The 17,777-nt window shown below is 49.0% G+C and overlaps 1 protein-coding gene across 1 annotated transcript in view; it reads right to left on the bottom strand.

Annotated features, from left to right (window-relative positions):
• Positions 1–252: 252 nt before the first annotated feature.
• Positions 253–17,777, bottom strand: part of LOC144951250 (IgGFc-binding protein-like) — a 90,016-nt gene continuing 72,491 nt past the window's right edge. The window contains exons 26-36 of the mRNA XM_078881400.1: positions 16,856–17,148; positions 15,230–15,498; positions 13,822–14,021; positions 12,211–12,349; positions 11,451–11,635; positions 11,028–11,131; positions 5,671–5,811; positions 5,076–5,234; positions 3,571–3,667; positions 1,607–1,802; positions 253–996 (exon numbers count right to left, since the gene is read on the bottom strand). Coding sequence (XP_078737526.1) covers positions 860–996; positions 1,607–1,802; positions 3,571–3,667; positions 5,076–5,234; positions 5,671–5,811; positions 11,028–11,131; positions 11,451–11,635; positions 12,211–12,349; positions 13,822–14,021; positions 15,230–15,498; positions 16,856–17,148 — 1,920 coding nt within the window. The 3' untranslated portion in view covers positions 253–859. The remainder of the gene's footprint in view (positions 997–1,606; positions 1,803–3,570; positions 3,668–5,075; positions 5,235–5,670; positions 5,812–11,027; positions 11,132–11,450; positions 11,636–12,210; positions 12,350–13,821; positions 14,022–15,229; positions 15,499–16,855; positions 17,149–17,777) is intronic.

A 17,777-nucleotide genomic window follows, 5' to 3' on the forward strand; every position in this document is an offset into this window, starting at 1 on the left:
ACGTGACTTTACCGAAAGAACCAAGAAGAAAAAACACTATTTATTATGCATTAATGGAAAATAAACTCCTTAAAAAAATTAACAACGGTTTATTTAGAAGTGCACTAAAATGTAAATAACTCGATTGGACAACGGGAAGTGGACGACATTTGATAACAAGATTTGACGCCGACATACAGAGGAATGAAGTGTAATAAGTCGAGTGGACAAGGGGAACTGGACGACATTTTTATTACAAGATTTTACCACGGCATACAGAGGAATGAAGTTTAATAACTTTTGTTTTCACAACTTCGTTTAACTCGCCGTCGAGAAGTACGTGAATGATGCTGCGGCTGCTCCCACGTCAACGCTTGGCGCCTGCTTCTTGGGCGAGGCGAATCCAGAGTTTAGGGACCGTAGCTTTTTGACCACCACAAATATATATAATTAATAAGTCGTCCATACGAAAAGTTAATTGCTTTCAAGGAGCCAAGTAATTGATTATTGATGCGATTTTTATACAGGCATGCATTGTCACCGGATCTGAGTACGTGTGCACAATTAGGGATTGATTGGACAACGGGAAGTGGACGAAATGCAGATTACAAGATTTGACCACGACACAGGAGGACAAAGTTAAGTAAAACCGTTGAATAAAAGTGGATTATTTTATAACTCATTAATTTAACATATTGATACATGTTCATGGCCACGTACTGAATGTTGAACCAATAAAGTTACGTCCCCTCGACTTGCATTGACACGTATATTAAATGATCTTGGCACATAGACTAACGTTCACCATCTCCCATCCATCCCGTCTCCCTCTGCCCATGTCTCCTCTCTCTCCCCGTGTCTCCTCCACTCCTTTCCCCGTTCACCCGGAGACTTCCAGCGGCAGGCGGCTGTACCCGCCGCTGTGTCCTTGCTGCCTGCGGTGGTAAATCAAGGATCCGCCCACGAAGAGAGCCGCAAACACCACGGCCAGCGGGGTCAGCAGCTGGGTCAAGTTCACTGCGGGGTTGGGGTCAAGGGCGAGACGGTGGTGGGAGAAGAGGAGGCGGCACGGCATCACGACATCGTCCTCACGGTTTGACTGCGCGAATCTAAGCCACTCATCACTTCCAATGTCAACTCGACATTTTAATAGATATGCAGTTTAAAGCTCTGTCCATTTGTCTCACTGCCCGTCCGTAACACACTAATCCTCGTAAAAACGAGCCAATATGCGCACAACTTTAGTTTCAAGCTCTGTTACTATTGGGGACTTTCACTGATCAAACAGTCGCCCAAAACTTGGGGAAACACAAACCAGTGCCAAAATGTCTCGCCTCGGCATTCCAGGCCGGTCGACTGAATCGCACTCGCCCCAGCAGTCGTTATCCAAACCCTTTTTGTCTGATCGGGGGCTTATGAACGCCACCGTTATGATAGCTAATTTAATACTTCCTGGAACCCAACGCATGTTGGGATAACATGACACAATCCATGTGTACAGCTGGTAAAACGAGCTACCACCGTGCGGCAAGTCAACAGAGGTTGCCCAATGGTTTGGCGGCGGCGGCGGCGGTATAACGTTGGTTCTGTTGTATTGTTGTCTATCTGTAAGGGGGGTGGTGGGTACCTCCAGGCGATCGCTCCGCCGGTTCCCCGTAGACCAGCGGGCCCCGTGAGACGGTGTGAACCTCCGACTGCACCGTGTCCTCCAACGCGCTCCTCCTGCGCCTGGCAGAGCCCCCCCCGGTGCGCAGGCAGCCCTGCTGGCAGCGGGTGTTGGGCTCGCCCACCTTGCACACGATCACGTCGCAGTGGACAAACACCTGCCGACCGAGCGGGGCGGGGGTGGGTTAACAGGGGGCGGGAAGAGATGAATACACAAACGATATTTGGGCCCAAAGGTTGGTAATGTACATACTGATAATTGTTTTTTACCCTTCTATCTGGCAACAAAACTGACACTTTTTTACAAGGAGTCATGTTTGCATAGACGACAATACCTGCAGCCATAATGCAAACAAAAAACATAACTCTGATAATATATGTACTGTCCTAGAAGTTGATTGGTCGACACCCGAGACAGCTTTCCTTAGAGCCTAGTCTCACATGGGTTGGACCAGATGACGCCAAAAGGCGCACAACTCAAAGACAATGCACCGTCAGAGTATGAGAGCTCGGGGTAAGCATTTACACCATTGGAACCTCATTTGCCAGTAAAAAATATGATCATTGGTTTTTTACCCTTCTATCTGGAAACAAAACTGACACCTTTTTTTACAAGGAGTCATGTTTGCATAGACCACAATACCTGCAGCCATAATGCAAACAAAAACATAACTCTGATAATATATGCACTGTCCTTGAAGTTGATTGGTCGACACCCGAGACAGCTTTCCTTAGAGCCTAGTCTCACATGGGTTGGACCAGATGACGCCAAAAGCGCACAACTCAAAGACAATGCACCATCAGAGTATGAGAGCTCGGGGTAAGCATTTACACCATTGGAACCTCATTTGCCAGTAAAAAGTATGATAATTGGTTTTTTACCCTTCTCTCTGGCAACAAAACTGACACCTTCTTTACAAGGAGTCATGTTTGCATAGACCACAATACCTGCAGCCATAATGCAAACAAAAAACATAACTCTGATAATATACTCTGATGGTGAATTGTCTTTGAGTTGTGCGCCTTTTGGCGTCATCTGGTCCAACCCATGTGAGACTAGGCTCTAAGGAAAGCTGTCTCGGGTGTGGACCAATCATCTTCAAGGACAGTGCATATATTATCAGAGTTATGTTTTTTGTTTGCATTATGGCTGCAGGTATTGTGGTCTATGCAAACATGACTCCTTGTAAAAAAGGTGTCAGTTTTGTTGCCAGATAGAAGGGTAAAAAAACTATTATCATATTTTTTACCTGCAAATGAGGTTCCAATAATGTACATATTATTAACACATTTTTATTTTTAACAGGTAAAGCCCATTGAGCTGTGTAGCTCTTTTATCAGAAGCGACCTGGCCATCACAAATGATAGCTCAACGGAGTGGCTCATCGTGTCGAAATCTATCGCAGCTAAACACTGTCAATGCATGTTAATTCTAAATGTGGAGGGAAAACCGGAGAAATATCCATAAAACCAAGGAGAGAACACGCAAACTCCAAATATACAGCAGGTGTCAGGGTCGGGATCAAACCCACGAACTCCTGCATACCAGGCGAGGTAGTTAACATCTCGCCACCGTGGAGCCAAGAATGTACATACATATATACGCTGCTGGACAGAGCTAATGCATTAACTAATGTACATACATTATGTATGTTGATTTACTATGAATAACCCAACTAATAATAGAGACCCATTGTAATGTATATGACTATATTGACCCCCCACCCCCTCCTCTGGTCTTCACATCTGATAGGCTCAGAGTGATGACAACCCAACGCGAATGCGTTTCATCAGCTGGCCTATTATCTCGTTACAATTACGGCAGGAGAGAGAGAGAGACAGGATGGGCAGGCTACACTATGGTGCGTTTCAGATGCCTCATTCTCACTCAGGTGGCTCATAATGGCCGTGTCTGGGCGGGCAGACCTGGTGGAAGTTGCCGATGAAGTTGAACACCGTGAAGCTGAACTGATTCTTCTTCAGGAAGTTCCTGTAGCTCCTCCACGTGGGGTCGATGGGGCAGCTGTTGGGAGACAGAAATCGGCAGCGTCAGTATCATCACCATCAGCATCATCACTAGGATTTCATGCAGTGAGTTGCTAAGTTGTAGCCGGCCCGCCCTGTCCCTCTCCTCCCATGAATCCTAACCAGGGGATAGGTCGGATAAATAGAGAATAAAATAATAAAGTTCGTAGACGAGGAGGTAGATACTCTGTGTTGTGTTCTGTCCTCCTGAGAAGTGGGCGACTCCACAACCGATGAGCACCAGAGGTTTGCGAAACGGCGATGCTCTATTTCAAAGTGCTCTTCCGAGGAGCATTTGCGTGCCTGCAAAAATGACCAGACACACCGCTGTATCATCCTCCATGTTACACAACACCTCGGCTCAGTCCCTCAGTACGGAGTCCACCCGAATCTAAATTGGGGGCGGGTGCCCCGTACTCTGAACGGTCTACACACTGCTGGACATAGCCTGCTATGCATGTGAGGCTTGGGGTCCCTATCTCTGATCATCATCGCATTCGCTTATAATAATAAAAAAATGCACCTGGCTCTCTACAGTAATTACAGCAACACGTATGAGAGAGCACAAGAATTATCCGTGGGATTCATCACAGGTAAGCTCACACCGACTACATTGAACAAAGTCGGGTGCAGAGCCAAGGTCCGAGTGTCACTTGAGTGCTCCTGCGCATAGATGCGTCTTTATGCTGATGATACACAATTGTACACCGCACTGATATGGAGAGCCTCGAATATGTGGTTTGATCACGTGCAAAATATAGTCAGGTCCTGCAATTTCAAATCAGAGCTCTACGATACATTCAACCATTATTGAGTCGTGATACAGCCAACGCGGTGGTGTGTAGCATCGTATCAACAAGGCTCGGTATTGCAACTCGCTACTCTATGGGACGTCTGGCAAAAACATTGCCAAGCTGCAACGTGTACAACATTCTTTGGCACATCTCGTGACGGGTACTGAAAGGTCCGACCATGTCCGTCCAATGCTCGCTAAGCTGCATTGTCTTTTGGTTGGTGAACAATACATTTTAAAGTCACACTCATTACACACAAAGTACTTACCACAAATGAACCACAATACCTTGCTGATTTAGTCAAGGAGCATAAACCACCATCATGCTCGGAGCAGCATTGACTTACCATCGAACAAAGACCGTCACTGCATTGCACGCTTTTAGATGTGCTGCTGCGGTCATCTGAAATGCTCTTCCTGCCGATATTAGCAAGCCACTGGAGCTATGCACTTTAAATCATCTAGATTGAAAACTAATTTAATTAGAATTACTTTTTTGTGTTTAGTTTGTTGTCCTTCCCCCACATCACTATCTCACCACCACGTCTCCCGGATGAGCATCCCGGACTTTCCCACTTTGCTGAACGCCAAACCATGGCCCCCTCTCACTCACCCGTCCTTCAGGAGGTCGTATCGGATGGGGTCGCGGGGGTCGCCGCTGGGGGTCGCGTAGCAATTCTCGGCGAAGAGGGCGATGCTCAGGGTGGAGTTGACGGCGAGTTGCAGATAAATCTCCTGGCTCTCGTAGTAGTGCACCGGGAAGTCGTTCCTCCTACAGACACGGGGGTTCACTTCAGCCGGCTCCGTCTATGGTGTCACGATAAGCGTCCTGGACTTGCAGTAATAATGGGTGCACCAAAGTTAATCGATGGGCAGATCTCATGTGTTGGGGCACAGTGTGGGTACCCCCACCTATTCCCAGATGTCAAGCCAGCATTTAAAAGTTGGCCAAACAAATATCCTTCAGGGGAGCTCGCGAGTGCTCCCCCTAATTGGAGGCCGTTCTGCCAACAGTGACATGAGCAAGCAAGTGCAAGGCTGCAGCTTTACCTGTCCGGGTCAATGATTCAGTCAAGATAATTCTGCAGCCGGCATGCCACATCCTGTACATCTCCCTCGTCGTGACTGTGGCTACCACTCGTCAAGTGCCACCTCTACTCGGGGTCTACCAGCGGGGAGGCTTTAGAATGAGCGGTGAAGAGCCCTGCCTGTAGGCGAGTGCGAACGCGTCCGTCGTGAAGATGTCGATGGTGAAGACGAACTCTCCGAGCCCCTCCTCTTTGATGAAGATGCTGTTCGTGTCCGGAGTGAAGCTGACGGCCAGACCCTTGCGCTTGTCATACACACATCTGAGGGAAGGGGTAGAGGTAGTAGGTGCGGTGTATGAATGTTTAATTTTTTTGGCACCGTACGTAGCCAACCGTGCTAATCGGAGGTGTGGTGAGGGTTGCCGAGATATAATTGTTCATGGTACAATAACAATTTTCACGATATATAGTGGTTACCACGATATTCGTTTCCCATAAGGTAATTGTTGCACGTTTTTATTGTACTATATAGTTTTGCTTCTTGGCTGTATGGGCCTACCTCGACATATGTTTGGGCTGAAAACCTGAACTTACAGTGAAAAATTGTAATGTATATTGAAATATATTTTCCTATAAGGTTCCATTACTCAACCCAAGATGCAGTCCTAAGAACATATTTTATGATCCAAATCCTACTAAAATAACACTTTTCAACACAACTTAGATATTTTCATCCGTAAATATGGAGAACAATAACGAGACAAGGAATTAAAAGCAAATAGTGTACAGTGTACACATGCACACAACTACAACCGCCATTCGCAACAAAATGGCATTGATGTCACCACAGCGCTTTTGACACGCTATGTGCACTTTAAGGCCGCGTGAAGAAGTGTCAAACGCCTCTTGGCAGGAGGTAATGGGACAGACCCAGGTGCCATGGGTTGACTGACTGAGATGACTGGCAGATGCACCACCTGTGCCTCCTACTGTGCCAACTTGCTGTGTTTTAGTCACCCCGCGCTCCGCTCGTTATTGTGAGCGTCGCTTCTCTGCCCTCCGTTGTTGCCGGAGAGCGTCTGCCTCCAACTACTCAGTAGCGTCCTTCACTCTCTCTCTTGTTCGTCCATCAAAGTTGATGATGACCAAGGCACGTTTGTCATTTTGTTGGGTTTTGATGAGTGCGCAGATGGCTGAAGAGGCCAATCCGAGCCCGGAATTCTCTGTGGCACACTGGACAGGTCAGGGAGGATGTAGAGCTCTGAGGTGCAACCACACGTCCTTCCTTGGTAGATTTGCGCTGTTGCCTCTTCAAGATGGCACAGGAGCTTCTCCTACTCTCACAGAGGACTGCACCGTCCTGTACTTTCCTTCTCCAGGCAGGTCGGTCCTGTGCTAGGGATTCCCAGCTTTTCAGGTCGAATCCAAAGTTCTTCAAGGTAGCTTTAAGGGTGTCCTTGTAGCGCTTTTTGGGGCCACCTTGTGCTCGCTTGCCATTCTTCAGCTCGCCAAAGAAGACTTGTTTTGGAAGTCTCGCGTAGGGCATTCTGGTCACGTGGCCAGTCCATCTAAGTTGTTCCTTCGCAAGCAAGGTGTAGATGCTGGGGATATTTGCCTTGCGGAGGACTTCCATGTCAGGGATTCTGTCTTGCCACTTGATCTTCAGCAGTTTCCTCAGACAGCTCAAGTGGAGATGATTCAATTTCTTGGCATGGCGCTGGTAAACTGTCCAGGCTTCGCACCCATACAGAAGAGTTGGTAAGACAATAGCCCGGTAGACCTTCAGTTTTGTCTCCTGCTTGATGCCAGTCCTTTCCCATACCGAGTCACGTAGACGTCCAAAGGCTGCACTGGCCTTGACAATCCGGATGTTAACTTCATCATCTATGTGCACAGCGCGAGACAGTGTAGTACCAAGGTAAATAAACTTGTCAATGGCTGAAAGCTTTTACCCATTCACAAAGATGGTTGGCTCAGTGTAGGGTTTCCCAGGAGCAGGTTGGTATAGGACTTCAGTCTTCTTTGTGCTGATTGTTAGGCCGAAGTTGTTGCAAGCTGAGGAGAGGTGGTTCATACTGTCCTGTATATCTTTATTTGAGCCAGCAGCCAGAGCACAGTCATCAGCAAACAAAAGTTCTCGAACAGTGACTTCCTCCACTCTAGTTTTGGCTTGCATCCTCCGCAGATTGAATAGCCCACCGTCAAAACGGTAGATGAAGTTAATCCCAGTGTTGTGGTTCTGGAATGAGTATTGCAGCATCGCAGAAAACACCATGCTGAAGAGCATTGGCGATAAAACGCAGCCTTGCTTCACCCCGTTTGTGATTGGGAACGGATTAGAGAGTTCTTGCTGATCTCTGACGCTGGCCATCATGCCATCATGGAGATTGCGCACGATGCCAATGAACTTGTCTGGACACCCATACTTGGCCATGATTTTCCATAGGCCCTCCTGGCTGACTGTGTCGAATGCTTTTGTTAGATCAACGAAAGCCATATATAGATCAACATTTTGTTCTTGGCATTTCTCCTGTAACTGCCGGGCAGTAAATACCATGTCAGTGGTTCCGCGGACTTTTCTGAAACCACACTGACTCTCAGGTAGCAGACCCTGGTCTAGGTGGACAATTAGGCGGTTCAGAAGGATTCTTGCCAAGATTTTGCCAGTGATTGATAGTATAGAGATGCCTCTATGGTTGTCGCAGTCCTGCCGATTGCCTTTCCTCTTATATAGATTGATTATAATAGTATCCTTGAACTCCTTGGGAAGGGCTTCTAATTTACACAGAGACTGGAAGAGGTTGGTCAGTTTCTCGACTAAGCGAGGCCCTCCAGCCTTGTAAATTTCTGCTGGAATGGCATCGGACCCTGGAGCTTTGCCTGATGAGAGGAGTGTTATGGCTTTGCTGGTTTCTACCCTTTTAACTGGTACAAAACTGACACCTTTATTTTTTGTACCAGTTAAAAGGGTAAAAACCTACCATTATATTTTGCCACTGGTAAAAGAGATCTCATAGTGTTTGCTGGTTTCCTCAATGGATGGTAGAACAGCCAGGGACTGGTTTATTTCAACTTGAGGCAGTCTCGCAATTGCCTCCTCATTTATGCACGATGGCCGGTTGAGGACTGCGCTGTAGTGTTCGACCCACCTTGCAAGTATTTTGTCCTTCTCCATGAGGAGTGTTGTTCCATCTGAATTCAGGAAAGGTGAAGTTCCTGAGTGTTGCGGACCATAGACCTGCTTGAGTGCATAATAGAGGCGCTTGGTGTTGTTACTGTCAGCGTAAGATTGAGTCTCCTCGGCTTTTGCGCACAGCCAGGCGTCTTGCATGACTCTGAGTCTCTGCTGGACAATCCTGCGAATGTTGAGGAAGGCAGTTTTCTTTAAACTTGAGCTGCTGTCATTCAGATATGCTTTATGCAGGCGGTGTTTTTCGTCAAGGAGTGCTCGGATTTCTGCATCGTTCTCATCAAACCAATCTTGATGTGTACGTAATGGAACACCAAGTGATTCAAGGGCTGTAGAATGCTGCACGGTCTTGAGAGCAGTCCAGTCTGCATCAGCGTCTGTATGCTCGAAGCTTAGAGACTCCAGGTGATGGTCTAAAGCCTCAACAAAGGCCAGTCTGGTGTGTTCCTGTTGTAGGCGAGTGATGTTAAGACGCTTCACACGTCTTTTTCCTTGTGGGCGTCTGGGAGCCTTAATCCGGATGTTAAGTTTGGAGATGATGAGACGATGGTCAGTCCAACATTCAGCACCACACATTGCCTTGGTCACCCTGACATCGTGCCGGTCGCTCCTCCTCATGATGACGTAGTCAATCAAGTGCCAGTGGTGTGAACGAGGATGCATCCATGAAGTTTTCTTGCGCTTTGGTAGTTGGAATATCGTGTTTGTGATGAGCAGGTCAAATTCAGAGCATGTTTTCAGCAGTAGAAGACCGTTGCTGTTACATTTTCCAATGCCATGTGCACCTATGACTCCATTCCATGATTGATGGTCACTTCCAACTCTGGCGTTGAAGTCACCAAGTATCAGGAGTTTGTCCGAGCTGGCTGTGGCAGCAATAATGACTTCCAGGTCATTATAAAACTTGGTTTTGATCTCGTCAGAGTTGGGCATGGTAGGTGCATAGGCACTGATGATGGTGGCCGCCTTTTTACCCAATAGGTGGAGCTTCAGGGTCATTAAACGGTCGTTTATCCCCTTGGGTTGGCTTGCCAGTCGGTTGACCAGGTGGTTTTTTACTGCAAAACCAACACCAGCATCACGTCTCTCCTCCTGGCCTCGTCCGCTCCAGAAGAATGTGTAACCTGCACCCATTTCAGTCACTTGTCCAGTATCGGCCATTCGGGTCTCACTAAGGGCAGCAACATCCACATTGTATCTGGCCAGCTCTCTGCCCACGAGGGCGGTGCGTCTCTTAGGTCTTTTTGATCCAGATGTGTCCATCAAAGTGCGTACATTCCAGGCGCCAACAGTGAGTGGTATCACTTTGGTCTTTTTCATTTTATTTCTTTTTCTTTTTGTTTTTCGACCGCAAGTATGGGATCCCGCCAGCTGCGGTAGGCTGGCCAGGATGTTTTGAACCAGACAATGTTTAGGGTACCTTTTCTAACCATTTCCTCACTACGGAGGTGAGCAGTGTGATCCTGAATGGGGCTGCTCAGTCACTCAGGGTGCTGCCGGACCTCACTGCTGTTTCGGTCCAGTGAGGGAACGACCAATATCCTGAGCCGCCTGCGTGCAGGTTTGCGGCTACAGCTTCCAGCATATCCGTGCCTGCTGCTTCGTCGCTCACCCATCGCCACAGGACTTGGATAATGACGATGGTAAAAAGTGCCATGACTTGCGCAGAGAACTTGGATTTAAGTGAGGGTGATTTGCGCAGCATTCAACCTCACTCTCTCGACCAGCCGCATCTGTACCCAGTGGCAAGACGTAGTCAAGACGACTGGAGATGGTCCTGGTTGCAGTGGAAGGTCCAAAGACCCGTTTTGGTGGAATTTCCTCCACCAGGGGTTCCACACGCCCAGGCTCAGACAAGCTGAGTTTTCCGGGTTAGTTAACCGCCGCCCAGGGTTCGGCGTTGGCAGCTGCTGACTGTACCGACTCACCAGGGATGTTGAGCCTGGTGTGCGCCTACGGTAGCAGCTAGAGGGCCGGGCCAAATGGAACAAGCCTGAGGCACAACTAGCTGGTCAGACACCAATCTTGATACCTCTGGTACCAGTCAGCTCCATATCCTCTCATACCACATTTCCATCTCTTCTCTAGCTTGTGCCGCGCCTTTTTAACCTCCTCTATCTGGCCGAACAAAAGCTGTTTGGGAATGCGGTGGCTGGGTATGCGGGCAACATGACCCAGCCAACGCAGCCTTGTCTGCGGGAGGAGCTCACCGATTAAACTGTGTCCAGATCTTTCACGGATTTGTGAGCTCCTCACATTTCAAGGGGTCCATATTTTGCAAGCATAGAGAAGGCAGCTTGGTCAAGTGCTGTTAGCTAGCAAATATTACGCAAACAAACGCACGTACTTGATGAGAACCTGGATGTCATTGAAGTTGCGAGTGATTACTTGGCTTCTGTTGTTTGCCTTGAGCATCACCGTCTGGGAAAAAATCATTGACTTGTCCACTTCCTGAAGGATCACAGGGCAAAGGAGAAATAAGAAGGGGCACGGTGCGGGAGAGATAAAGACACATCACCAATGTTAGCCATGATTTATCCACTTTTAGATAAAGGTCTCCTCAATGCATTGCAGTCCTCGCGATGCAACAATCCAGGTAGCAACTGCACAAGAGCTCATTTCATTACTCCATCTCGTCGGTTGGTCCACAAGTTTGCCAGCCAGTCTGTCTATTTGTCGATTAAAAAATAATCGTTGGTCAGTCAGTCAATTTGTGGATCCATTGACGATCAGTCAATCAATGGACGTGCTGAATGTGATCTTCCGTCACCTGGCAGACGGCGCCGCAGTCGGCTATTCCGATGTCGAAGGTGATGAAGTCTCCGTCGTCGACGAGGGAGCAGCCGGGCGGCGTGGGGTCATTGAGCCGCGTGTCGCTCGCCGTGTAGTTGAGCACCAGCACGCGCGGGATGCGCGCCGACATGCGCTCTCCCTCGCACGACAACGCCACCTCCGCTACGGGGGAAGAGAAGGAGGAAGAGGGGTCGTCAGTCGGCACACTGCGAGGCAGAGGTGTGGACTCGAGTCATGTGACTTGGACTCGAGTCAGACTCGAGTCATGAATTTGATGACTTGCGACTCGACTTGGACTTGCATAACAATGACTTTGTCCCACCTATGAGATGTGGACTCGAGTCATGTGACTTGGACTCGAGTCAGACTCGAGTCATGAATTTGATGACTTGCGACTCGACTTGGACTTGCATAACAATGACTTTGTCCCACCTCTGCTGCGAGGAGCGCAACACATCGCCGCATCGTCTACACGCGTCATGACTCGTTCATGGCTTGTGACATTGGCAGTATGGCTCAGCTTCTGCAGTGGAAAAAAAACACCTGGCACCTCATAGGCAGCACCACGCCCTGGCGTGGCTTGATTGTGCCAGCGGGAAAAAAAACACCCACACCCTGAGTGGCCCCGGCGTTAGCTCAGCTTGGATGCGCCAGTCGAGAAAGGGGTTATGAGTGATGGCGTCCCTGTGTGGGTGGTCCTGGCAAGAGAGTGGGATGGGGGGTGGGTAAGGGCGTACCTGGGTGGCAGCCCAAGCGGCCCTCCTTGAGGAAGCACGCCTCTCCCCCGTGGCATCCGCCTGCCTCCTCCACGACCACCCCCTGGGAGCGGCACCTGTAGCGACGCGAGCAGTCGTGGCTATACCACGACTTCCCCACCTGGGAATCCACACGACACGCACAGACGGGACCACACAATTAAGTAATGACATAGTCAGTTCTCCTGCTACGTGTGGTTTTCATAACGCGAATCGCATATAACGCGATTAATTTATTAGGGAACGCATTATTTTATAACGCGGATACAAATTGGATATACAGTATAACGTAATCGAGTGAATGTAACTACGATGTGCGAGTAGGAATAAGTGGTGGTATGGCTGCCTCGGCGTAGCATTGCAAAAGGCATTGGGATGTTGAAGGTTATTAACCTTTTTGGAATTATCTTTCACAAACGTAGGTCTCTTACCTGTAAAATGGAACAATGTCACGCTGAGCAGGCCTATAGCAGACCTCCATTATCTACGCAGCTCATGTGAAATTATGCAAACAAGGTCACTCAAGAGCCCGGGCAGCCACTCACTGACCAGAATCAAATATTGATTACGACCGTGTACATACACGTGTCGTTGAAACCTAGAGCAAATAGGGACCTTGTAAAAAAAATACCAACTTCCACTATTGAGAGAAAAATAATAAAACTGTAAGTGCTCATTTCTACTTGTGCCACACCGAAGAACCTCATTTGATGAAGTTAGGAAAATAACATAATGAAATGTGGTAGATTTACTATACCCAGTGAATGTATCTGTAGGGCTGATAATAACATATACACAAGTCTAATAGACATCAAAAGTACACTGGAGTAATTTAATTATCGCGGATTTAGTTTAAGTGTAACATAGATGTAATTCAGTATAGTATTCAGACACGAAGATCACTCAAATCAATTTCCGTATCTAAATGTACATGAGCGGAAAATATGGTGGCCATCTTGAAAAACAGCACCCGTGTTGCATTTGCATCATTGTGTCATTGCGTCGTTAGGCGTTGTACGGTCTGTTCTGGATGACCACAGTCGCACACTACTACTGGAGAGCTTTGAATTTTCCATTTGTGCATCAGGTATCCGCATCTGCCATGATGCAGATACCTAATACACAAATGGCATCGAGTCTGCATTAACCACACATACTGCATTAACCACATATACCTATTACAAGACGTAAAGATTTGATGCCTTGTAATAGTTAAAAGGTGTCTCGTTTTTGCATGTTAACACCTCGTGTATTCATGCCAAAATTGGTCAAATCTTTTGTTTTATCATTAAAAATCTTGATGCTGGAAAAAGTGTCCCAGATATCTCGTTAGTGTCGTTTGACTTTCCTGCGTCCATTTGCAGCCTCCCACTTGCGATGCAGTATCAGTGGTAGAATCGTATTTATGTCCCAGTATTGATACGTGATAGGGCGAGTGTTAATCTCAGTGTGACCGTGTGGAGCTCACGTCTCTATAGACTCCGTCATGCATGCAGTGTCGGTTTTGGGACCGTGCTTGCGATGAACGTAGGGTGAGCGATAGGGTGAGCAATAGGTTCAGTGTTAATCTCAGCGTGATCGTGTCGAGCTCACATCTCTGTAGACGCCGTCGTGCGTGCAACCGCAGTCCGCCGCCGCCACACACGTGCCGCCCTGCAGGAAGAAGCCGGCGTCGCACACACAGCCCTCGGCGCAGACGCGGCCCCGCGGGCACGCGGCCGCGGGCAGTCCGCACGACGGCGGGCAGGGTGGGGCGCACATGCTGTACGCGCTGCGAGCCGGGCACGTCAGCGCTGTGGCACACAAATACACGCAGGTGAACACGGCACGCCAGTGCGGTGAACACCAAAGATAACCCGTGTAGCTTTTTCCCACAGGCTGTCTGGGCAAGTGCTGTTAGCGAGCACCTTTGAAAGCCGGCAAGGTACACGAGGGGGTGGGTGGTCGGTCCCATGCCCAATCGCCTTTGTCTCCCCAGTGGTGAAGTTTACACACCGCACCAGGTACTCATTTGAGGCTGAGCCCACCTAGGGGTAGGCCCAGGACCGGTTCAGATAATCTGTACTGGTATTGGCCTTGAGTGGGAATAGAACTCGGATCGCCGGATACACAGCGCAGCACGCCAACTGCTACTCCATCGCTTCCCACACACACAAATACACAGTACGTACTGTCATTTAGCCACACTAGCAGTGTGTACACATTCACATACACAGATTGTGAGCTAATGGAAATAACCCTTTCACCAAGGTTACACTCACACCAGGATTGGCCAGTATCTGCCGCAATGGAAGAGCCGACAGTGAATAATGAGTGGCCTGCAAGACCCACGCTTTCTTGCATCATACACGATCATGATGATCACCTCAATTTGTATTCCACTCCCTCCCATGCATCTATCTCGAGGCATCCGCTGCAGTCTAGCCAAGGGGGGTCCAAGGTGCCAGCTGCTCCTGTGCAGTGCAAGGAGAACTCTGCGCAGGCGACAAAATGGGCATAAGTCTGCCAACATGGGGTGATGTTGCTCTCTGGTTTGTCTCCAAATTGGGTGATTTTAGAGTAATTTATCAAACGAGGAAGTTTTGACTGTGACGCCTGCATACATGGCCTATTTATTTTCGAAAAACGTCACTGGATCTTTAATACCTATCAGTATTTCAACTATTGAAAATATGTTTTATTTGTATTTTACCAGGTAAGGCACACGGAGCTATATCGCTTTTCTTTTTCAGAAACGACCTGGCCACTAACGATAGCTCAACGAAGTGGCGTATCATCACGTGGAAATGCATAGCAGCAGCCAATTACTCTGAACTAACACTGCCACTGGGCTCTACCCACGAACCTCTGCCACAAGTGACAAATTGCGCTACCGTTTAGCCACGCCAGTGCCAATTGATGACGCCGGTAATGGTTGCGGATAGTGGCAGCGGTGCCGACGTTGGTCGTGGTGGTGGTGACAATGACGACGACGACGGTGAGACAGGAAAATGTCGCTCACGGCAGTTGGCGGCCGCCCTCCACTCCGCGAGCAGCACCCCGCGCGCCAGGCACGTGGCGAAGTATCCCTGCAGGTGCGAGCAGCGCAGCGCCGTCCCCGTCACGAGGGCCAGGTCGAACGCGCAGTTGGTGAAGTACGGCTGGGGCGGCACCGCTGCGAAGCACGGGGCGAAGGGCGACCGCTCGCTGCGCAAGAGGTCGCACAGCACCTCGGCCAACGCCTTTTCCGCGTCGCCGGGCACCACCGTGTGGCCGTAGTCTGGCCCACAGCTGCAATCATTGTAGAGAGAGAGAGAGATGCTTTGGTTGGGGTTGGGGGTCGAAGGTGGGAGTGGGGGGATCTGAGGCCTGTGACATTAACATTGTTATCGTAGCGTGGCCTGGCGGAATAGTACAACGGCTGCTCTTGTCAATTAGCCACAACGCCCACCACAAAGGAGACAACCGCTTGGTTGGAATAATCTTGGCCGGGGCCCAAATGACCCAGTGGCTAGAACAGGGTCCAGCTTGATCTCCCCGTGCCCGTGGGGACGCGACATCTGCGTGCGTTATGAATGCGTTTGATATTTTTTTTTCAATCGAATTTTCAAGCACAATTTCGGATCTTAGATTGCTTGATAACGTGACGTGTAATTTGTGCCAACAAAATCACGTCAGCCACGTTACATACCACTTTTAGCGGGAATGGCATTGGTGTGACGTCATGACTGTGACGTCACTACCCGTGACATCATGGAGGTGACATCGCTACCCTGCGACGGCATGAAATGAACGTTGCATCTTTGGATTAATCTGAAACAATAGTTGTCGTTTCCGGACTATCCAAACAGTTTCATATCTAGGCCCGATTGTCAGACTAATCCGTAAATGAGAGAGCCGTCTGTAAAGTGTGTCCATGTGCATGCGTGTGCATGGGGAGCGGTAGTGTAGCGGTCAGCACACTGCACTACGAACCCGACGACCCGAGTTGAATTCCTGCTCACGGCCAACATCAGTGGCGATTATCTGAACCGGTCCTGGGCTTCCCCTAGGTCGACTCTGCCTCAAATGAGTACCTGGTGCGATGTGTCGTACACATCGCACACCGGGGGTGGTACTGGCCACCCGCCCCCTCACGTGCCGTGCCATGCCGGCCTTCATAGGTGCCTACTCACAAACAGCCCCAACAATTTGTTACACGCAATACGAGGGGGATCTTTGTCTTTGTGCGTGCGAGCCAAGGCCGTAATTATATTATATATTGGGGGGAGGGACATCCCCCCCCCACCCAATATTCAAATATGTTCAAAATGTCCCCCCCAATATATTGCTATAAAATAGATGTCTGTTTATATGATTGTGGTTGTACTTTATTAATACCTAATCTCTGCCATTACATAAAATGAAACGAGAAAAGGTAAAAAAAGAAAAAAAACTGAGCAATGTAATACAATACACTATTAGACATTATTGTAAAAAATAAATAAAAATTGCATCCTATGTGTTAGTGAAATTTTTTGACATTTTAGGCAAGAAATTCGTTTTCAAATTGAGATTTTTTTTCTGGGGGTGGACCCCCAGACCCCCTGGAAGATTTGGTCCCCCCCAATGTTGACTCCATGGCTACAGCCTTGGTGCGAGCGCTCACGTCGCTTTACTGGCGGACGCCTCGCTCTGCCAGGCGTTGCCGAACGTGTGCGGCGTGTGGTGACGCTCGCCGCCGGGCCCCGTGAAGTCGTTGCCGGCGTCCCCGTCGTAGTTCCCGCACAGCCCCTGGACGGCGCCCGCGAAGTCGGCCTTGAGCCCCACGTCCACGTAGGCGACGCCGTCGAACTTGACGGTGAGGCCGGCCGCCGGCGCCGACAGCACCGCCAGGCTCCCCAGCTGCACTACCGTGGCGCCGGGCAGCAGCGCCGGCATGCTGACCGTCTCGCCGTTCAGCTGTCGGGCGGCGACGGTGATTCGTCGTTATAATCGCTTCATGTTTATCATATTCTCTGCATTTTAAGAAACTCGAGAAAGTCAGCCGCACGCCAAACTTTGGGGTAATTTTGAAAAATTGTTCGTCGTGTTTTACAATCAAAGGAATACGGTGCTCAAGAGAATCGTCTTTAATGAGGTGTTTATGAACTCGCAACTTTAAAATGTCTTCCGGAAATCTATTTTAAACAGCTGGTGGTGGTCCTTCTGCCCTCTGGTGGGTAATGAATATCTGTGGAAAGCTGTCTTCTGGAAGAGCGTTCTGAAAAGTTGGCACATACAGTCCGCCACCACAGGGCTAGTGGGAGCGTGGGTAATCTGTTCATTACTCCTTCTTTCACATGGCGTTTGTACACAAAAAGGCAACGGGCTACCAGTATGCATTGAACGTTGTGAGCCATTCCATGGTAATCCGGGGGGGCAAGTAGCTGAGTGGAAAGGTCCACTTGCTCCACCAGAACACAGCGTGGTTATATCGGGGCAGTGATCAGTGACACACACGCCTTGTGGTTTGGCACCTCACCAGAATCACAATTTGGTGCGGTCCTCGATAGTTTGATTTACGGAGGAAATATCTTTCACGAGATGTT

This window comes from Lampetra fluviatilis, chromosome 61 (genome assembly GCF_964198595.1).
Source record: "Lampetra fluviatilis chromosome 61, kcLamFluv1.1, whole genome shotgun sequence".
NCBI lineage: Eukaryota > Metazoa > Chordata > Hyperoartia > Petromyzontiformes > Petromyzontidae > Lampetra > Lampetra fluviatilis.